This window comes from Cannabis sativa, chromosome 2, assembly GCF_029168945.1.
Source record: "Cannabis sativa cultivar Pink pepper isolate KNU-18-1 chromosome 2, ASM2916894v1, whole genome shotgun sequence".
NCBI lineage: Eukaryota > Viridiplantae > Streptophyta > Magnoliopsida > Rosales > Cannabaceae > Cannabis > Cannabis sativa.
In genome coordinates, this window is record NC_083602.1 from 52015346 (window position 1) to 52033249 (window position 17904).

The following is a 17904-nucleotide window of genomic DNA, read 5'->3' on the forward strand; positions in this document are numbered from 1 at the left end:
AGTGTATGAGAAAATGATAATAAGTTTTTTTGCACATATTTTGTAATTAATTAAAATAATGTATACAAAATTGTAAAATGCCCATTTTTCTTTTACATAAGAAAACTACATGAAAGTAACAGACAAACAACATCAAAACAGTAACAAACAACATAAAAAGTAATATACAAATAATAAAAACTCAACAGCAAAATAACAAGAGTGCAACATAAAAATATATTAAAAGACCGTATTTTATATAAATAAAATATAATAAATTATAAAAATATTTAAAATTCTGTACAACTGTATTATTTTGTATTTTTTTTTTGAAATTATCCCAAAACTAATGAACTGTCTTTATTATAAAAAAAATGTGATATTTTTGAAAATTATTAAAAAAAATTGTGTTTTTAATATCTTGTATTTACTATTTAGTATTTTATATATATATATATATATATATTTTGTGAAATGACATATTTTGTAGGTTTTAAATTTATAAAATTTTACCCGTGCCAAATTTTGATCTTAGATCTGTCTTTTTTTGGATGCACATGTTGGACACCACAACACGTAAAAACATAATTACTTTATTATTATAAAAGTAATTACACCAAGAATTGAATACTTTTTTACTAGACCACAATACACTAAATACTCATACTCTTTTATTTTATCACTAGACACTTTTACTACACACTTGTGTATAACTCACATTTTTGGGACACTTTGTCTTTGGACACTTATTAAGAACTCACACACTTTAAACTCTTTTTCTCACACTTGAACTCTCTTGCTCAAACTTGCTTCTTAAGCACACACCTCACTTCTATTTATAAGCTACAAAGGATGTATCTAAATATTTCTAAATTTTTCTAATTTACTAACTATTTAATTACTTCTTACTATTTTCTAAACAACTCTAGAACTATCTAATCTTAGTTCTAGTGATTTTAAGTTTTCTTTAAAACTTTCTAGAGTGTTTTTTGTTTCTCTTACAAATTTTTTAGAATATTGTAAAACATTCTACCATATTCTAGATTTAATAATGACTTTTAACAGCACATGCATACTCATCACTTTAAACCAAAAGCCATATGCAAGGGTAAGAAAGAAGACAATTAATCAAAAGTGGAAGCTATAACAAATATGTTTCCAAATAAGAAAAGAAAAGAAAAAGTTATTACATGTGAATATATAGAAACCAAACCATCCCTCCTACACCAAAAACCCAAATCAAACTTATTAAAAAAAACAAAGATATAAATGTAGTTATAGCTCTCACTCAATAGTGTATTAGACATTTAGTTTTATTAATTAATTTTCTAAACCATGAAATGATCACTTCATCAATTAATGGCTTCTTTCTCTTTATCACTTTCTTCTGTTTATTCCAAAGCAGAGGATGCAGCAATAGGAAGCATAGGCACTCTGCTGTGTTGCTCAGTGGTATCATCATCATTTTTAGTCCCAAACGTTGTTGTTTGATTACCTTCTTTTTCTGGCTTGTACTTGTACCAAACGGCAGCCCAAAGGTAGAGGAAGAAATTAAGGCAACTAAGTATAGCCAAGAACCAATAAAAGAAGTGTAACTTGCTGGAGTTAAGATCATAACCACATAACCATTGTTGTTTACTAGGTGTAACTCTTTTTGTCACAGCATTTATAACATTAACAAATATGGTACTCAAGAAGTAACCAAACGACAACGTGAGCCACGTAAACGACGTGGAAAGAGATTTCATACTAGCTGGGGCTTCTTTATAGAAAAATTCAAGTAACCCAACTAAAGTAAACATGTCAGCTATTCCAAATATGCCATACTGAAACGACAACCAAAATATGCTTATTGGGTTGAATGGGTCCTTATGGGCTTGGTTTCGTCTCTTCATCTCAACAAGCCCAGCTACGGCCATGGACACTGCAGATAGCACAAGCCCAACTCCTACCCTTTGGAGCTGTGTTATGCCTGTAGGAATGCCTGTGATTTTTCGAGCAAAAGGAACGAAGATGAGCTCGTACATGGGTAGGAGAATGGACATGAAGAGTAATGGGATTACGGGTACTGATGGGGCTGGAATTTCTTTTGAGCCGATGTGGCGGTCCATGAATAAGGCTCCTTGTTCTACTGAGAATGTTTGTAGTTGAGCTAAGCAAGTGTTCATTAGGATGGTGCTGGCTAAAATGGGTAGCATTCTTGTTAGGATTTTGACTTCTTCCACTTGTGTTATGGTGCAAACTCTCCATGGTTGTGGATCTGACATGTTTAATAGTATGGCTGCTTTGTCTAGACACCTGGGGTTTGAATTTCATTTATGTTAAAACATATATATTTATATCAATATAATTTATATTATAAATTTATTAAGGGTAAATACTTTTTTTTTTATAACAAATAAAGAATAATCATGGATTTATGGATATTAAATAGTCAGCCCAATATTTTGGTGGGGAATTTTTTTTTTTTTTTTTGAAGCATTAATACAATATATAAATTTTATAAAAATAAAAATAAAAAATATATAAATTTTATAGTGACAAATAAAAAAATATGTAAGAACATAAATAAAAGAAAAATTATTTATGAGGTCAAAATATAAAATAAAATACTTAAAAATTTATATGAAGAAAAAGTTAAGAAAGGCAAATGATCCCACATGCGCTCTCTTCTCTCTGCTACTGGATATCGAGATCCATGCATATTTCGGAAATATATCTCTAATTTTTTATGAAAAAAATATATTGCTTAAAAATTTGAAAATATTGGAGAAATATAAACGTAAAATTTCTATATTTAATTCTTTGCATGCAAGTTTGAACCCTAACTTTAGTAACATTAACATATTTAAAATTTCGATAAAATTTGAAACATGTTTTTAATAACTATAATATACAATATTACTAATAAAATTATAACTATTTGTTTAATTAGAAAATGTAAGTGCAGTGATATGCATTTTTTTAGGTTCAATTACAAAAATTTGCCTATAGCACTGATTATTATGGTCACCTGAATTGGTTGGTATGCGGAAGTTTCTCTTTTGTGGATAATGAATCTTTTTCACTAATCTCATATAGTTCAGTTGAGCTCTCTGGTAGTGACAAGCCTCTGTTTTTAATTGACACAACAATGACCTGTGATTCAATAACATTAATTAAAACAAAAAAACAAAGAGTTTTCAGCTATGTATTTTTGTGTATTTATATATATCATTAAGATAAAAAGAAGAAGAAGAAGAGAGACCTTTGTGATACTCAAAAGAGGACTATCTCCTGGGGGTCGAAGTCGATAATATGGCTTGCCTAAAGCAAGGACAATAAACCCAAAAAAGGTAGCCAGAGTTGATGCCATAAATCCCCATTGCCACCCTTTTTCAGTGTTCAAATACACAATGACTGTGACCCCTATACTTGCTCCAAGTGTTATACTAAGCAAAAGCCAATTGAAAAAGGTGGCAAGAGCCTTTGCCTCTTTTGGATTATGGTTATCGAATTGGTCAGCACCTAATGGCGTAAGTGACCCTCTAACGCCCCCTGAGCCTAATGCTAACAAGTATAATGACACGTAGAGCAACACTGATACACCACCTTTCACACCACTACCTATTTCTGGCTGCAAATGGTGTGTGCCTGCTTGAATCGTCATAAGCATCAAAGCCTGTAAATAAACAAGATTTATGTACCAAATTATTAACCCCAAAGTATCATCACTACTAAGTTTTGTGAAATTAATACCAGAATTTCTAGTGCTCCAAAGATAAGACAAGTTGTTAATCTGCTTAAGTAAGTGTCTGAAATGAAGCCACCAACTAAGGAGAGCAAGAAAGTGGTTCCCATGAAATTGGTAAGAGTGTTGGAAGCGCCTGCGTTGTCGAAATGCATCACTCCAATGAAGTAAATCACCAAACTCACCATGTTTGCAATGAACCCCATGTTCTCAAATGCTGCCAACACTGTATAAATATACACACAAAATTATATATAAATAATTTATTGCTTAATTCTCTTAATTAGTTTAATTATATTTGCTGTACCGAAGATGAATTTGCAAGCATTGAATCCTCCTTTTACTTGGGATTGGGTTTGGGACTCGTACTTTTTATCATCACTACCTGTCTTATTAGCCTCCTCTACTTCCCCCTGAGTGTAAGACAAAACGTATGTTATTAAATTATAATTTATATTGAAGAGAAATATGGGTTTGTGAATTCACTTACCATGATTAAAAATTATAAGTTGGACAAATTAAAGAGATGAAAAAAAGGTGTGGTGGTGAGATTTTGTAGAGTAGAAAATAGAGATGAAAATGTGTGGGTATATATAGCTCATACACATATACAGATGACAATATTACATGAGCTAGCTAGACTTAGTTTTCAACGTCCCTGGCTGCTCCAGATTTATCGCCTTCTTGTTCTTCACTTAATTTGTCCTTATAGTGCTGCGAGCGCAGTCACTGTAATTGGAATTTTATTTATATTAATTATTAATCTGAATTCTCACAAAAATGCTTTATTAGGCACCTTAAAATGCTTGCTTAATAGTAATAAGCAATGCTGATTTGATAAAAACCATGTGCAACTAATCATTTTAGATGTGAAAATGACACTACAAAAATATAAACAATTTATAAATCCTTTTGATTAAGATGAGAAATCGAATAACTTTTAACAACATTATTTATTACTGAATATTCTTATTAACAAGGACGGATAAATCAACAAAGCTTTGTTTGGTTATTTCAGTATCATATATAATTATTTATTATTTTTTGATAGAAACGTCCTTATAGTGTGTTGAGAATCATGGGGTTCCATCTCAAAACCAATTGGCAATGAGTGGAGTAGCCCATGTTCTTATATATGGCTCAATTCTCTACCATTTATTCTATGTGGGTTAATGTTCTCCAATATCCCCCCTCAAGATGGTGGCTATTTTTGCTCACTAATCTTGAATCACCTTATCACAGGCCATGCCATTTGCTCGCTTATTTTTGTTCGTGCACCATCTGGATCTCTATCTGTATAGGTGCGGATCGGATATGATCGCAAGGGATATGGCTCTGATACCATGTTGAGAATCATGGGGTTCCATCTCAAAACCAATTGGCAATGAGTGGAGTAGCCCATGTTCTTATATATGGCTCAATTCTCTACCATTTATTCTATGTGGGTTAATGTTCTCCAATATAGTGTATCATATATATCTTATAAAGCGCAGAACATGTTTATTAGGGATGCTTAGGCTGGCTGTCATACGTTGTTGTGTCATGGTATATGCTTGCGCTGGTAGCTCCTATGCTAACTACTAATGCAAAGGTTTGAATCTATAATTTAAAACAAAAGTGCCATATCAAAGAAATTTACACAAACTACCCATTTAAAAGATCACATTCCCGTCCCCCTCCCCCCACTTTTTTTTTTTTTTGCTATGAATCAACTCCTCGCACCATCACATTACCAATTTACTTTGAATTGACTTCTCTATATAAATCGTATCATAATAACAGAAGAATACATCTTTTAAAAACACAGGGAAAGAATTTCTTTTTTTTACAATTTTTCTTAGAACAATTTTTGGGGTGTAATCAAGTGATACTGTTCGGCGGAGAACGAATCGTATACAGAAGATGTTTTATCTTCGGGATGTCGTAGTTGTTACACTGTCGTGCACACTTCGAGTAGAGTCGTGAAATGTCTTAAAGAGAGCAACATAGTCCGCGACTTAGGTTTATGCCTTAAGGGTTACAATTTTGTGCGTATTGGTGAGGACTCACACTGTAACACCCTAAATAATTAGGTACGCTACCCAAAAATGATTATGAAACCTAATCCCCTATATTGGGATTACTAATCAAAATAGCGCAGAATTTAAACTTTTATATTAAACAGAGTGAAAATAAGACTTGCAATACATTTAAACTTCTAAACAGTTGGGATCCCAAAAATATATTTACAAACTTTATTACAAGTCTTTTCTTTTCTAGCCGACCTAAGCGGCAAAATGGAATTTTAAAAGTTCATCGCTGGTAGACCCTTAACCCGCTTGGTCTGATATGGCTCGAACATGTACATTCTTCGCTCAGCTCCTGAAACTCATGGCTGATCAGCTAATGCCTTACCCTTTCCTGCACAGTAGAGCACCCATGAGCCAAGCCCAACAAGACAGTATAAATCATAATAAATATAATATGCTCATCATACTATTTAAACAAATATGCCATTCACATATGTCTGTATGACACAGACCTGCATATCACACTGACATGCCCATTTATGTCTACGTGGCGTAGACCCATGTGTTGCGCTCACACATCTATTTAAATCTACATGGCGTAGACCCACGTGTTGCTCTCATACGTCTAAATACATTAAGGCCTTAGAATTGGTTCATCTCGGTTATGGTTACCGAGTCCAACCTGATTATGCCTTGAGCGCATAATCCCTAAATCTCATTTCAATTAACATGGCATAGAATTTATACACATATATCACTAGGGTAATAACCCTAGACTATTAGACCGTTCCTATTAAGGTAATAACCCTAATCCCGGTTACTAAACATTCATGCATATCATTCTCAATATAAGCGCCACTGCGGATACTCTACGTGCTAATCACTGTCTTACCTGTTGTCCAGCAATAGATAGAGATTCTGAATTCCCGGGTGCTCCTGATCAGGTGCCGGTAATCCTAGTCACACAAATCTGGGATATTTCACACTTAGGGTTAACCCCTGATTCCATACTCATAAAAGTCAATCATGGAATTTAAAATTCAGATAATCATACAGAGCTCGGAACGAGCTTTCCAACGATATAAAGAACTCCCAAATCGGAGTTTGGAATCAACAGATATGAATTTTCAAAGTTCGACACAAATCTGCCCAAAAATCACGAGGGCGAGCCGCGACATGCCCAAGCCATGCCACGTCACCTGGGACGAAACCCAGGTTCCACCAACAGGGGCGGGTTGCGGCATGCTTCGCGGCATCTGGGTGCAGAACCCAGAAACCAGCAAGCTTTTCCACGAATTTTCAGCAAGAACTTCAATCTTTTTACCCCAAATTCACATCTAAACTCACAATATAACAAATACGATCACTAGCAAATAATAGATGCTCAACTAATATATTTCATGCATCAAAATTCCATAATAAAACCAAGAATTCAGATTGTACAATTACTCAAAAATCATGCTCAAAATCACAACCTCAAGCTCTCAAGCTTGAGCTTAACTTCAACCTATCCAAACAATTTCAGCAACAACTAAACACAAACAACTTGAATTTAAGGTAAAGAGGAACCCTAGAATCCCATCTATAGCTCAATTAATCACCACATCCAAGTTCAAGCATAAGCATACTCAAATTCATCAAAGTTAGCTACAACATCCTTATACATGCATAAACAAGATTATCTAACTAACTCATGCTCTTCTCAAAAGAATTTTCAGCAAGCAAATCAATTAAATTCAGTAAAGAATCTACCTCACTTCCAACTCAAAGCCAACTCAAGCAATTCCAAGTATCAAGTCTCAAAATCCCCAAAACTCCCAAGCTTTTCTTCAAAATTCAAGATTGCAAATCAAAAAGGGTAAGAGAGGGAGAGAGGATCGGGTTTGAGAGAGAGAAAGGTCAAAATTTTCTTTGTTTTTCTCTTGAAACTCAATCAAAAATTAAGGTATATCATTAATAGTTAAAAGGCAAAAATGCCCTTAAGGCCAAAGCATACATATCCACCCTCATAAGGGTGTTCTAGTCATTTCACACCCAATTATTTCCAAATAAATTTCAGATTATCACTTAACAAATAAAATGCCAATTAAATCAATCCAATTTGTAATTCGGGCCCGAACCCGGTTCGGCCCGAAATTCCCGGTTGTGACTATACTGCGCCAACCTGTCAGAACACACCTAAAAAGACAACACAGTCATAGTATATAATAATATAGTTCCATTAAGCATGTTATTAAATTAATTTTATCATTTTACCCTTCTCGGGTCATAATTACTAAAATGCCCCTAGCTCACTTACAGGGTCTTAACATATTAAAATTCATATTAATTCACATATATTGAACTATATAATAAATATAATTCCTCAATTATTCATAATTATCTAATTAGGGTTTTGCTAATTCATTTCTTAATTCCAGGGTATTACACACACACCGGACAACCACCTGTTGTTCGACCAGGATAAGGTGTCACTTTATTTTTTAATGAAAAATTATATAATCAAATAAATATTTTTGGATTGAAGAAAGAATAGGGAAGAAGAGAACGATATGTAGGAAAAAGAATAGTCTAATACCATGTTGAGAGAAACAAAAAGATATTGAAAAAGAACAATAAGAGTGATTCTCATTACAACTCACTCAAAAGGAGAGTCATTAGCTCTTATATACTGAGATTAGTTAGCAAAAAGTAAATAGTGAAATTATAACAGAATTTAACTATCTAACTTACTCTATGAACAAGCATAAAACTAACACAATGACACTCTTATGTATCATTTGTTATGATATAAATAGGGCTGAGCAAAAAATGTAAGAAACTGAAAAAATTGAGTAAACTGACTGTTCGAATATTGAAAAAATCAATATCGAAAAAACTGAAAATCAAAAAAATTATCTTTGCATGGTCAATTTTAGTGTCAATGGCAAACCGACCGATTAAACTGAGAACCGATTGAATGTTATATACTATACATATATAATATAATTATTTTTATACGTATTTAATATACAATTTTATTAAACTAGTCTCACTTCTTATTTTTTTCATTTAATCAAAGTCTCACTTTTTTATTGCTTTATTTTATTATAATTTGATGTATTTATGTATTATATACACATATTCATTAATACGAGTTTCTTAATATAACTCATTATTATACTAGTAGTATAAATAATTTGAGCAAATTTTAAAAAAATTGTTTTATATAATTTGTTTAATTAATAAAGTTTTTATATTATTTTATATTCTTAGTTTCCAAATAATTATAGCAAATTTAAAGATTTATTTTTTGAAAAAAAAAATGATGAAGCTCGATTTGGTCGGCTTAAACCAACCAAATCATAAATCAAAATTGTTAATTTTTTCTTACATTTATATAATAGTCTGTTAGTTTTCGAATTATAATCATGAAAACCAAATATCAAATTCTGAAATATGTTTTTGTGTAAAAAAACGGATCAAACCAAAAATACCAAATTTCAATCTTTCATTCACTTAACTCACAATTTCCACAATTGATTCACCAAGTTCTCCATATGAGTCTTACCAATATCACAATTTCAGAATTTATTGCCAATGTTGATGAGAATTTTTTCAATGAATTCATAGCCAGTCATTTCTTCTAAAATCTGTGCGATTTTGTTTTCGCTTGACAACTCTTTATTTCGTTAATAGCACGTTTACTAAATTGTAGTTAGAATCAGAATAACAAAATTAGTGACATGAAAAGGAATAAAATATTAAACAAACAGAATTAATATTTTATTATGTTGTTCACTAAATTGATTAGAAATAAAATTAGATAAATTTTGTTTTATTTAAATGATTAAGAAAGGTAATCAAACAATTTAGATGGACTAAATTACCTTTCACAGAAAATATTTATTTTTTATTTCTTTATTTTAAAATTAACTCATAAATATATAAAACTAAATTCATACATAATTGGAGGGTATATATGTCTTTTAATTTTTCAATATAAAAAATTAAAAAATATATACTAAAAAATATTTTTTACCTTTAATGTCATTACTTTGGGAGAAGAAGTTCTCCCATATTTTTATCCTACTAAGTGAAAGTAAACAATTCAATAAGTAACACTCCCTCAATTACACCTCATTCCCTTTCCAACAAAGTAAACATGCCATTCTTTAATCTTTGAAAAAAAAAAGAGTGAATGGAAGATCGGACTCAACTAATTTTTTCTGCCAATTGATGTTGAGAGAATTATTACCATAGCTTCTTTTCAACCCAAGATTGTTTGATTTGATGTCACGTTTACTATGCAGTAATCAGAATCGGAATAAATTAGTAGAGAAATGTAACGGAATAAATAAAATATAATCGGAATCAATATTTGTAATATGTTGTTTACTAAAATTTTTTAGAAATGAAATAGTTGTGATTTATCTTGTTTACTTTATTAGAAAACGCAATCGGAATGTTTAAATTGACTAAATTGCCCTTTTGAGTTAAACTATATTATATGGTAGTTATTTTGCAAGACATATTTTAAAGGACAAAATTGTCATTATATATTTAATATTAAAAAATAAAATAAAAATAATAAAAATCTATTACCCTTAATGCCATTCCTTAAGAAATTAGTGGGAGAAGTTCTTCCTTTCTTTTCTGCCTTATTTAATCAACTTCTCCCTTTTCTAATTTTAATAATGCAAGTAAACAAATATAAGAGAATGATTACCTTACTAATAATTCTCATTACTTATTAGTAAAGATGCCATGAGTGGAATGTATACGGTAAATTCAGATTTTCACTTGGCGGGAAATATTGATGAAAGTAATGAAACTTTAGTCTCCAACACTCACACGGGCTGAAAATTCAATTCTACTCACATTTTTCTTACATGCCAAACACTCCTTTTCCTTTATTTTCCAATTCTCTCCAGTTGCAGAATAGGTAAGCAAGCTCCATTTTACTCCATATCTTTGTAAATGCTGGACTGTAGGTTTATATTATTCTTTTACCGTTTATTTTCTTCATTTCTCGCGGCGAATTGGTAGATATCAATCATGCGTTTGCATTTGCATTTGTGATTAATCTTAATCAATTTTTGTTAGTACATTTTGCGCAAACTTCACCACAGACATACATTATTTGGCGTGTTAAGCTTTGAATTTTGCTAAATTCACAGATTAGAGCTCGTTTGATTGAAGTATTCTATCGTGAAATCTGTCTCGTCTTCCAGTGTTTTTTTGTTTGTCTAATCGGTCTTTCCAATAATTCGTTCTGTTTTAATGCAATAGCTACTTTTATAGATGGCCGAACCGCAGAAGGAAACTTCATCTGTAAATGCTGAAAAGAAAAAGTCACTGCTAGGTATTCTCTTTACTTCCCTTTCTTTCGACCAGTTTTGACTATTTATTGTAGTGTTTTTTGAAATATAATTCGATTGTTTCTTTCTTTGCATCGTTCAAATTTTTACTATTGGAATGATATAAGATCATTATGTGTTTAGTCAATGTATTTGCAGCTTAAATGATCAGATTTAGGGGAATTTTACAGTAGGATTTTTTGCTGGAAGATCTCTTGATTGTATGCTATGATGAATCCTATATTTCTCTTGATACAGATGATGATATTGGAAATGAATTTCTCAACTCCTGGAAGACCATGTCAGTTACTGAAGACGATACAATGGATTTTAACTTTAGTACGGTTTCCAATGGCAAGAAGAAGGCATTTGATTTCGATAAACTGTATGGATATCATAATAATTTATTGTTGCTTTTATTTCTTTCTTTTCTATAACTCATTCTCACATTTGGAAGTTTTTTCTAATCGCAGTTGCATTTGAATATGTTAGTCACTTTTATGCTTATTCTTGGTGTGCATGTTGATGTTTTGTTTTCTGTGTGGAAAACTAGAAATTCTTTTGAGAATGAAAGACCAAATACAAAATCAATTAGTTCCTTCAATTCGAACTTACTTTGAGCAGTTTCTACTTTCTAGTTACCATTTGAAGGTAATTTTTCTTTTGTTCTTCTATTCAGGGACATGGATTTCAATCTGGATGGTGATTTTAACAAATTATCATCTTTTAAAGTGGACATGGAAGACTTTGATTTCTCAGCCCCATCCACCAAAGCTGTAAAGACAAAGGAGAAATCTGAACAAGAATCTTCTAATGGGAATCAGAAAGGGAAGAAAAAACAGTTTGATTTCTCATTTGACTTTAATGAGTAAGTAAAGACCTTCTTCTTGTGTAGATTCCATAAGCACTATTGCACTTGTACAAACAATATAACTGTTACTGAAATACATCACTTATTGTTTTTTGTTGATTGTAGGCTAGATTCTTTCAATTTTGACTCATCGTTAATGAAAGAAGAAAAGGCTTCTCACCAGAGTCATGATGGAAAAAAGAGAAGTTCATTAGATGGAGATGAAAGTCGGGGATCCAAAAGTCAACTTAGCGAAGGCGTTAAAGCTTTTGACACCGTCGCCACAAAAGTACAGCCATTTGAGGATGTTCACACTTCAAAGGTTGAAAGTTCGTTAGCTGAATCATCACATCTTACTTCCATAAAAGATGGCTCTGCAAAACATGTGATCTCTGAGGCTGCTATTTTATCACATTGTGCTGAACCTTCTCCAGAAAAAGTAATAGCTACTGAGAAAGAAATTTCGTCAAAACTGTACTCTGAGAAGGCCATTATTGATTTTTCTAGTCAATGTTTAGAAGACGTCAATTCAAATAGGTATGCTCTTTGTGAAGGGCAGAATGAAAGTTATGAACAGAGCTCAGGATTACCAACAACCTTAAATCAAAAGGATGTAAATGAAAAAGTGACGGTTGGTGTGTTATCTTCTGATGAAAATTTACCCTTGAAGGATTCACTGTCACTTGAAAACACTACTTTAGAAAGTAATAATGGTGAGACAAATACATCAGATAGTAAGAAATCAAAAGAAACTGTGGACTGTACTGTGTCATCTGAAGCTGATGAAAAATGTGAGGAAAACTTGACCAGCTTTGTCTCAAGTAAGGATCAACCTGATGTCAAAGACAACAAGGAAAAGCAAAATTTGTCAACAGAACTTCCTATAGCTCTTCCTTCCAGGTCAATCCTCTTGCTTTTGGTAGTTGCAATCAGTCATTGATTATTCAGCTCTAAAATTAAATTATGATAGTCATATGTTCTCCAATCTTCTTTTAGTTGGATGGTTTTCAATAAGGATGAGACTTGTGGAATATTTTCAGATTTATTTGCTCCATGACTATCTTCTTATGTTTATAAATATGATGTTTAACTTCTTTTGAAATGTGGTCATTTTTAGTGATATACAACTGTTCACTACATTCTGAGTGTGCTCAAAAGCTGTGTTCTGTGCATTGCCTGTAATATCCAGACTCATAGCATGTCCTTTTACTTTGTTTACTAAAGTAAACCTGTGGGTGATAAAGTGACTGTTACAACTGAAAATGAAGCTGTCCACCTTCTCAGATAAATGGAACTGCATATATAGTTTGCCATTCATTTAAGTTTGTTAAAATTTGTTTCCTTTAAGACTTTGTCCTTATCATATATAGGTTCAGAAATTATAATCAACTAAGTGGGGCTGTGTAATAAGTCCAATATTTGGTGTTTATATTCACTTATTTTTGTACAATCTTTTCAGGGAGGGTTTAAATTCTAATAGTGCACGAATTGGAAAAGAGCTTTGTGGAAATCCTCTGTTAGGTGCTAGAGAATTTACTAAAGGCAAAGATGCATTGCAGGAGGGTGCAAAGAGTGATATGAATCTTACTGATATCAGGTGAGGCAAATTAACCGTCAATTTTCATTTTTTAGCATAGACTCTTATTCTAATGTACTTTGAACTCAGAATCCCTCAAGACTACGTGAATTTACACTTGATACAGTATAACCACTTTTCTGCTCAAATAGTTATCCCTTGTTGAAATTGTTTCAACAGAGATAGCTTTATTTCTAATGGTTTACCAAATGGAAGCAAACTAGTTGGAAAATCACAGCTGCCTGACGATGAAGCTACAAAAGTTGAACCCGTCTTGCCGGCAAGTGATAAGATGGGTAAAGGTCAAAATACTTTAGGGTATGGTATTTGACTTTTGATTTTCTTTTTACTTTTCATTAGCTGTAGTTCATAGTTTCACTTCTTCAGTCCATAGGCACGTTTTAGATTCAAAAGATTGTGCAGGACCATAAGTTTGAGCGTAATATTTTAGCTGCATTACTGTCTTTTCTATGGACGTGTCTGTATCATACTTCAACATTTCTTTTCATGATATTTGTGAAAAGAAATTTTATAAACAAATTTATAGCTCTGTTTGCACTGCAAGGAAAATTTTGTTTACATGTTCTACCACATGTCTCAGGAAATCAACTTTCGACACATTCATTTTCATTGTGTGAATATTGCTTCGATTTAATTGTTCTATTCATGATCTTGGCTATGTATGGTGTAATTTAATTTTTGATTTGAACTTTATGAGTGACGAATCCTTGCAGCCTCCGAGATTGTCCTTCTAGTTCATCCGAGAAGCAAATTAGATCTAGTAATCAGATACCTCTTAATTCTAAAGCATTTTTCTCAAACATGGAGGCTCTTCGAGACCCGAACCGAAAGATCAAATCAGCTGAAGAAACTACACTTTGTCCAGTGAAGGCTGTCAGGAAGTTGCCTGATCTCTCTACCATGAAAGTTTCCAAGTATGATGCTTTGAAATTTTTCATCTTCTTCGGTGCCTTCCTATGAGGAAATTTTGTAAAAAAATTCTGAATGACCACATATATCTAGATATTGGACGACTGGAGCAAACCAAGTTTTATCAAATTCTCTACCTCCGAAAGATATTATTTCTCTTCAGAATCCAGAGAAAAATGTGCAAGTGCAAGGTAACACTGCCAACACAGCATCGGATACTGCATCTCCTGCTATCAGCACTGAGAAGAAATTGCCACTGAATTTATCTTTGAAGCGGAAATCATTGGAGGTTTGTCTTTTTAAGCCTTTACACATAATAAAATTTATTATGACTGTACTATAGCTTTGGCAACATTTAATTTCTTAAAACTTTATTGTTAATGTACTTAATCCATTATATACGGAAACCATGTTGCAGTTATCACATTCAGATTTAGCATCTCTGAAGGCTTTAAAACGACCGTCCACATCACTGATTGAAAGCAGGTCTTTCATTGTCTTGAGACATGTCTATTATTAACTGCAATGTCTTTAGATGACTCACTCAAGACATTTTGGCCAAATTCTGCAGAGATATTAAGGAACCGTTGAAGCGAGTTGTTGAAGAAAAGGTATTGTATCAAAAACTTTGACGGAATGATTGATCAGTAATGATGATTTTATTTTATATGCACAGAAAAAAAAAAAAAGCTTGACGTAGCATACTATTACAGTTTTCTCCTGCAGAAAAGAATTCAATATCTGATTCAGGGAAGATCCTAAAGCCTCTGAAATTTCCTTCTGAGTCATTTGGTGGAAGCAGGTTTTTTTTGTTTAACTGCTGACAATACAATTTTTGTAAGTATGTTGGCCATTGAGATAACAAATGCTTTTATGCTTAAACATGTGCAGAAATTTGAAGGAACCTTTGAAAAGAATTGATGTCAAAGAATCTGTAAGAAGAGTTGATGAAGATAAGGTATCAGCTCAACAAACTTAATGAGATTATGCACTAGTTAGCATGCTACAATATTGGATGCAGAAAAGATTTTGAACTATGAAGCCTGATCCATGATAAACCAAAACTATTGACAAGTGTCTTTTGCAACTTTTCTAGGCTAACTTTCATGAGAACCAGGTAAAGAGTAAGCCTAGGGGCAGTCCCTACAATAGTCCAGCCCCTGCGTATGAAAGTTCTCCAAAGGTTAACGTGATGGAACTTGAAATTTCATCTGTTACTGAAAATGATGGAACTGTTGAAAAGGCAGAAGCATTGTCAAAGGAGCTTGAAGAAGTGAGTAAATTACCCAGTCAATTTTTCATGAAAATGTGGTTTTTGACCTTTATTAGATATCATACCATGACATACTGCTAAAACTATAACTAAATTAATACTTGAAATTGTATGCCTGTGATGGAATCAAATAAACACTCTGGCTGTTGAAAAATAAATGGACATTACAAGTTCACAACATGTTAGGTTCTTGTTTCTTTAGTTTTAACTGTTTGTAATATAAAAGTCTACTAATCCTGAGAGTCAGATCTCAGATTTATGGTATTGGAAAAAATGTTAGTAAATTCAGCTAGAAATGTGAGCTTCAGTATTATCAGTCCTGCCGAGCATTACTGCTTGTATTACAAATATTATCACTAATATTTGTAGCTTTTCTTGCACCTAGTCAAATGTCCCTTTTATAACCCCAATCCTCTACAGATTTGCAATATGCTGAAAAAGAAACACGATGAAGCCAAAGAAATACTAGTGGGAGCAGTTGTAAACAACAATAATTTACTCATGCTGAACCATCCTCTCTATGAAGAGAAGATATCCTTCAGCCTCACTTCACTTCTAATGTTGATAATGGCTTCTATTTTTATTTATAAATATATATTTGAATATTCCTTAATACCTAAAAACATCTACAAGATCCAGAAATTTGCTGCTGAGCTGATGTCCAAGGAGATTAAAACGTGATTAGAAGAGCACTAGGATTCTTCACACAAAGGTATGCTGATTCTGTCACTGATTTCTGAGATGCTTGAAGAAAACCTATACTTTCAAACTATGTTGTGTAAAATCATGTTGAGCATAAATTTCAAAAGAGTTCTCTATAGTTAGTCTAATGCAAGTCAAGCAAGGGTCTGGCATTATTGAATTGACAAATTATACGTCTATGTAATAAAGGAGTTATTCTGATGTATGTGAATTGTGAACCATATGGGCATTAGTCTATTACTAAAGTGGTTCTACTTCAACCATATCTTGTACTTATTAACATTTGTACATTGACCTTTCAATGAAGCATGCTTTTTTACATGTGTGAAATCCTTATCGGTCTATTAGGCTAGATTTATGGGCTGATGATTCCAGAATCAAAATTATTTAAGGTGTCGTTTCAGTGCCTACAAGATAAAACTACGTAAGAACAACCATTTGGCAACTCAAACTATACTGTTTTAAACATACAAAAATTAAGATCTTGTTCTGTTCTCGTATGTTTTCACAAATTATATCTCATCATGTTGTTTCTTTGCAATTTGGTAATATGCATACAAACAATCATCCCAGAATGAGATAACAACCAATTTATAGATCAATAAACATGTAAGAAGTATAATTGAGATCAACATATACTTTAGATTTTTCTCTTCGTGTTTTGATGTGTATGGTTTGAATTTGGCAAAATATTCAAAACAATGTTGTGTTGGATCTTAAATAAATGGAAATCAATTTAAAAAGGGCGTGGAAAATGGCACAAATAGATGGATAATGAAATTTTCTAAAATTATATTATATAAACTTATTAGCATTTCATATTAATTTATTATAATTATAACGTATAAATATTTTATATCGTTAAATATATATATTGTGTATATCATAATATTTGATATATCGTAGTATATAAAATTAATATATTATAGTAATAAAATTACATACCACAAAAAATTTATAATTAAAATAAAATTAGTACTTATAAAAAAAACTAAAATAAAATTAGTATATTAATACTTAAAAAGTATATACAATGCTAACAAAATTATATGTACCACCATTAAAATATGTATACTATATCAAAAATTTATAGTCATTAAACATGAGAAAATAAAAACTAAATATCATAAGTAAATTATATATATAATATATACAACAAAAAATATATATTTACAACAATTAAAAACAAAATAATATTATTAAAAAAATGTATATACTATACTAACAAAATTATATATCACCATTAAAATAATTATACTACACTCACAATATATATATCACTTTTATATATAATAAAATAAAAACTAAACATAATCTAAAATAAATAATATATTATATACAATAAAATTTTTATACCATACAAAAAAAAATATATACCATATAATAAAAGTATATATATAACAACAACAATTAATATATATAGCATACTAATAACATTATATCTCACACCAATAAAAGTATATTATAAATAGAAATGAAGTATTATACTAAAAAAATGATATACCATAAAGCAAAA

The 17904-nt window shown here is 31.6% G+C and overlaps 2 protein-coding genes across 3 annotated transcripts; one reads left to right on the top strand and one right to left on the bottom strand.

Moving 5' to 3' along the window:
* Window positions 1-1119: 1119 nt before the first annotated feature.
* On the bottom strand, window positions 1120-5054 carry LOC115720916 (protein NRT1/ PTR FAMILY 4.5). Its single transcript, XM_061109413.1, has 6 exons — window positions 4950-5054; window positions 4017-4122; window positions 3718-3935; window positions 3227-3640; window positions 2993-3117; window positions 1120-2277 (listed from the first exon to the last, which is right to left on the bottom strand). The coding sequence occupies exons 1-6, from the start codon at window positions 5052-5054 to the stop codon at window positions 1371-1373; spliced, it is 1875 nt and encodes a 624-aa protein (XP_060965396.1). The 3' UTR covers window positions 1120-1370.
* A 4857-nt stretch (window positions 5055-9911) lies between these two features.
* Window positions 9912-16718, top strand: LOC115718759 (uncharacterized protein At4g18490). Of its 2 annotated transcripts, none has more exons than XM_061110597.1 (17): window positions 9912-9992; window positions 10470-10642; window positions 10990-11062; window positions 11316-11442; window positions 11737-11925; window positions 12034-12807; window positions 13367-13504; window positions 13664-13801; window positions 14218-14418; window positions 14507-14702; window positions 14832-14899; window positions 14985-15024; window positions 15127-15215; window positions 15305-15371; window positions 15510-15686; window positions 16107-16217; window positions 16311-16718. In XM_061110597.1, the coding sequence occupies exons 3-17, from the start codon at window positions 11002-11004 to the stop codon at window positions 16365-16367; spliced, it is 2433 nt and encodes an 810-aa protein (XP_060966580.1). In that variant the 5' UTR covers window positions 9912-9992; window positions 10470-10642; window positions 10990-11001; the 3' UTR covers window positions 16368-16718. The 2 variants fall into 2 exon arrangements, with proteins under 2 accessions (XP_060966580.1, XP_060966581.1); XM_061110598.1 differs by having other exon boundaries at window positions 11002-11062.
* Window positions 16719-17904: the final 1186 nt, after the last annotated feature.

What these genes read in the sequence shown, in the direction of transcription:
- LOC115720916 (XM_061109413.1), bottom strand. Translation starts at nt 5,054, where the DNA reads ATGGTATCAGAGCCATATCCCTTGCGATCATATCCGATCCGCACCTAT. An exon ending in TGCTTGCAAATTCATCTTCG is followed by an intron (nt 3,936 to 4,016) that starts GTACAGCAAATA and finishes ATATTTATACAG; the next exon opens with TGTTGGCAGCATTTGAGAAC. An exon ending in TTGGAGCACTAGAAATTCTG is followed by an intron (nt 3,641 to 3,717) that starts GTATTAATTTCA and finishes GTTTATTTACAG; the next exon opens with GCTTTGATGCTTATGACGAT.
- LOC115718759 (XM_061110597.1), top strand. Translation starts at nt 11,002, where the DNA reads ATGGCCGAACCGCAGAAGGAAACTTCATCTGTAAATGCTGAAAAGAAA. An exon ending in CCTATAGCTCTTCCTTCCAG is followed by an intron (nt 12,808 to 13,366) that starts GTCAATCCTCTT and finishes CAATCTTTTCAG; the next exon opens with GGAGGGTTTAAATTCTAATA. An exon ending in TGAAGCGGAAATCATTGGAG is followed by an intron (nt 14,703 to 14,831) that starts GTTTGTCTTTTT and finishes ACCATGTTGCAG; the next exon opens with TTATCACATTCAGATTTAGC.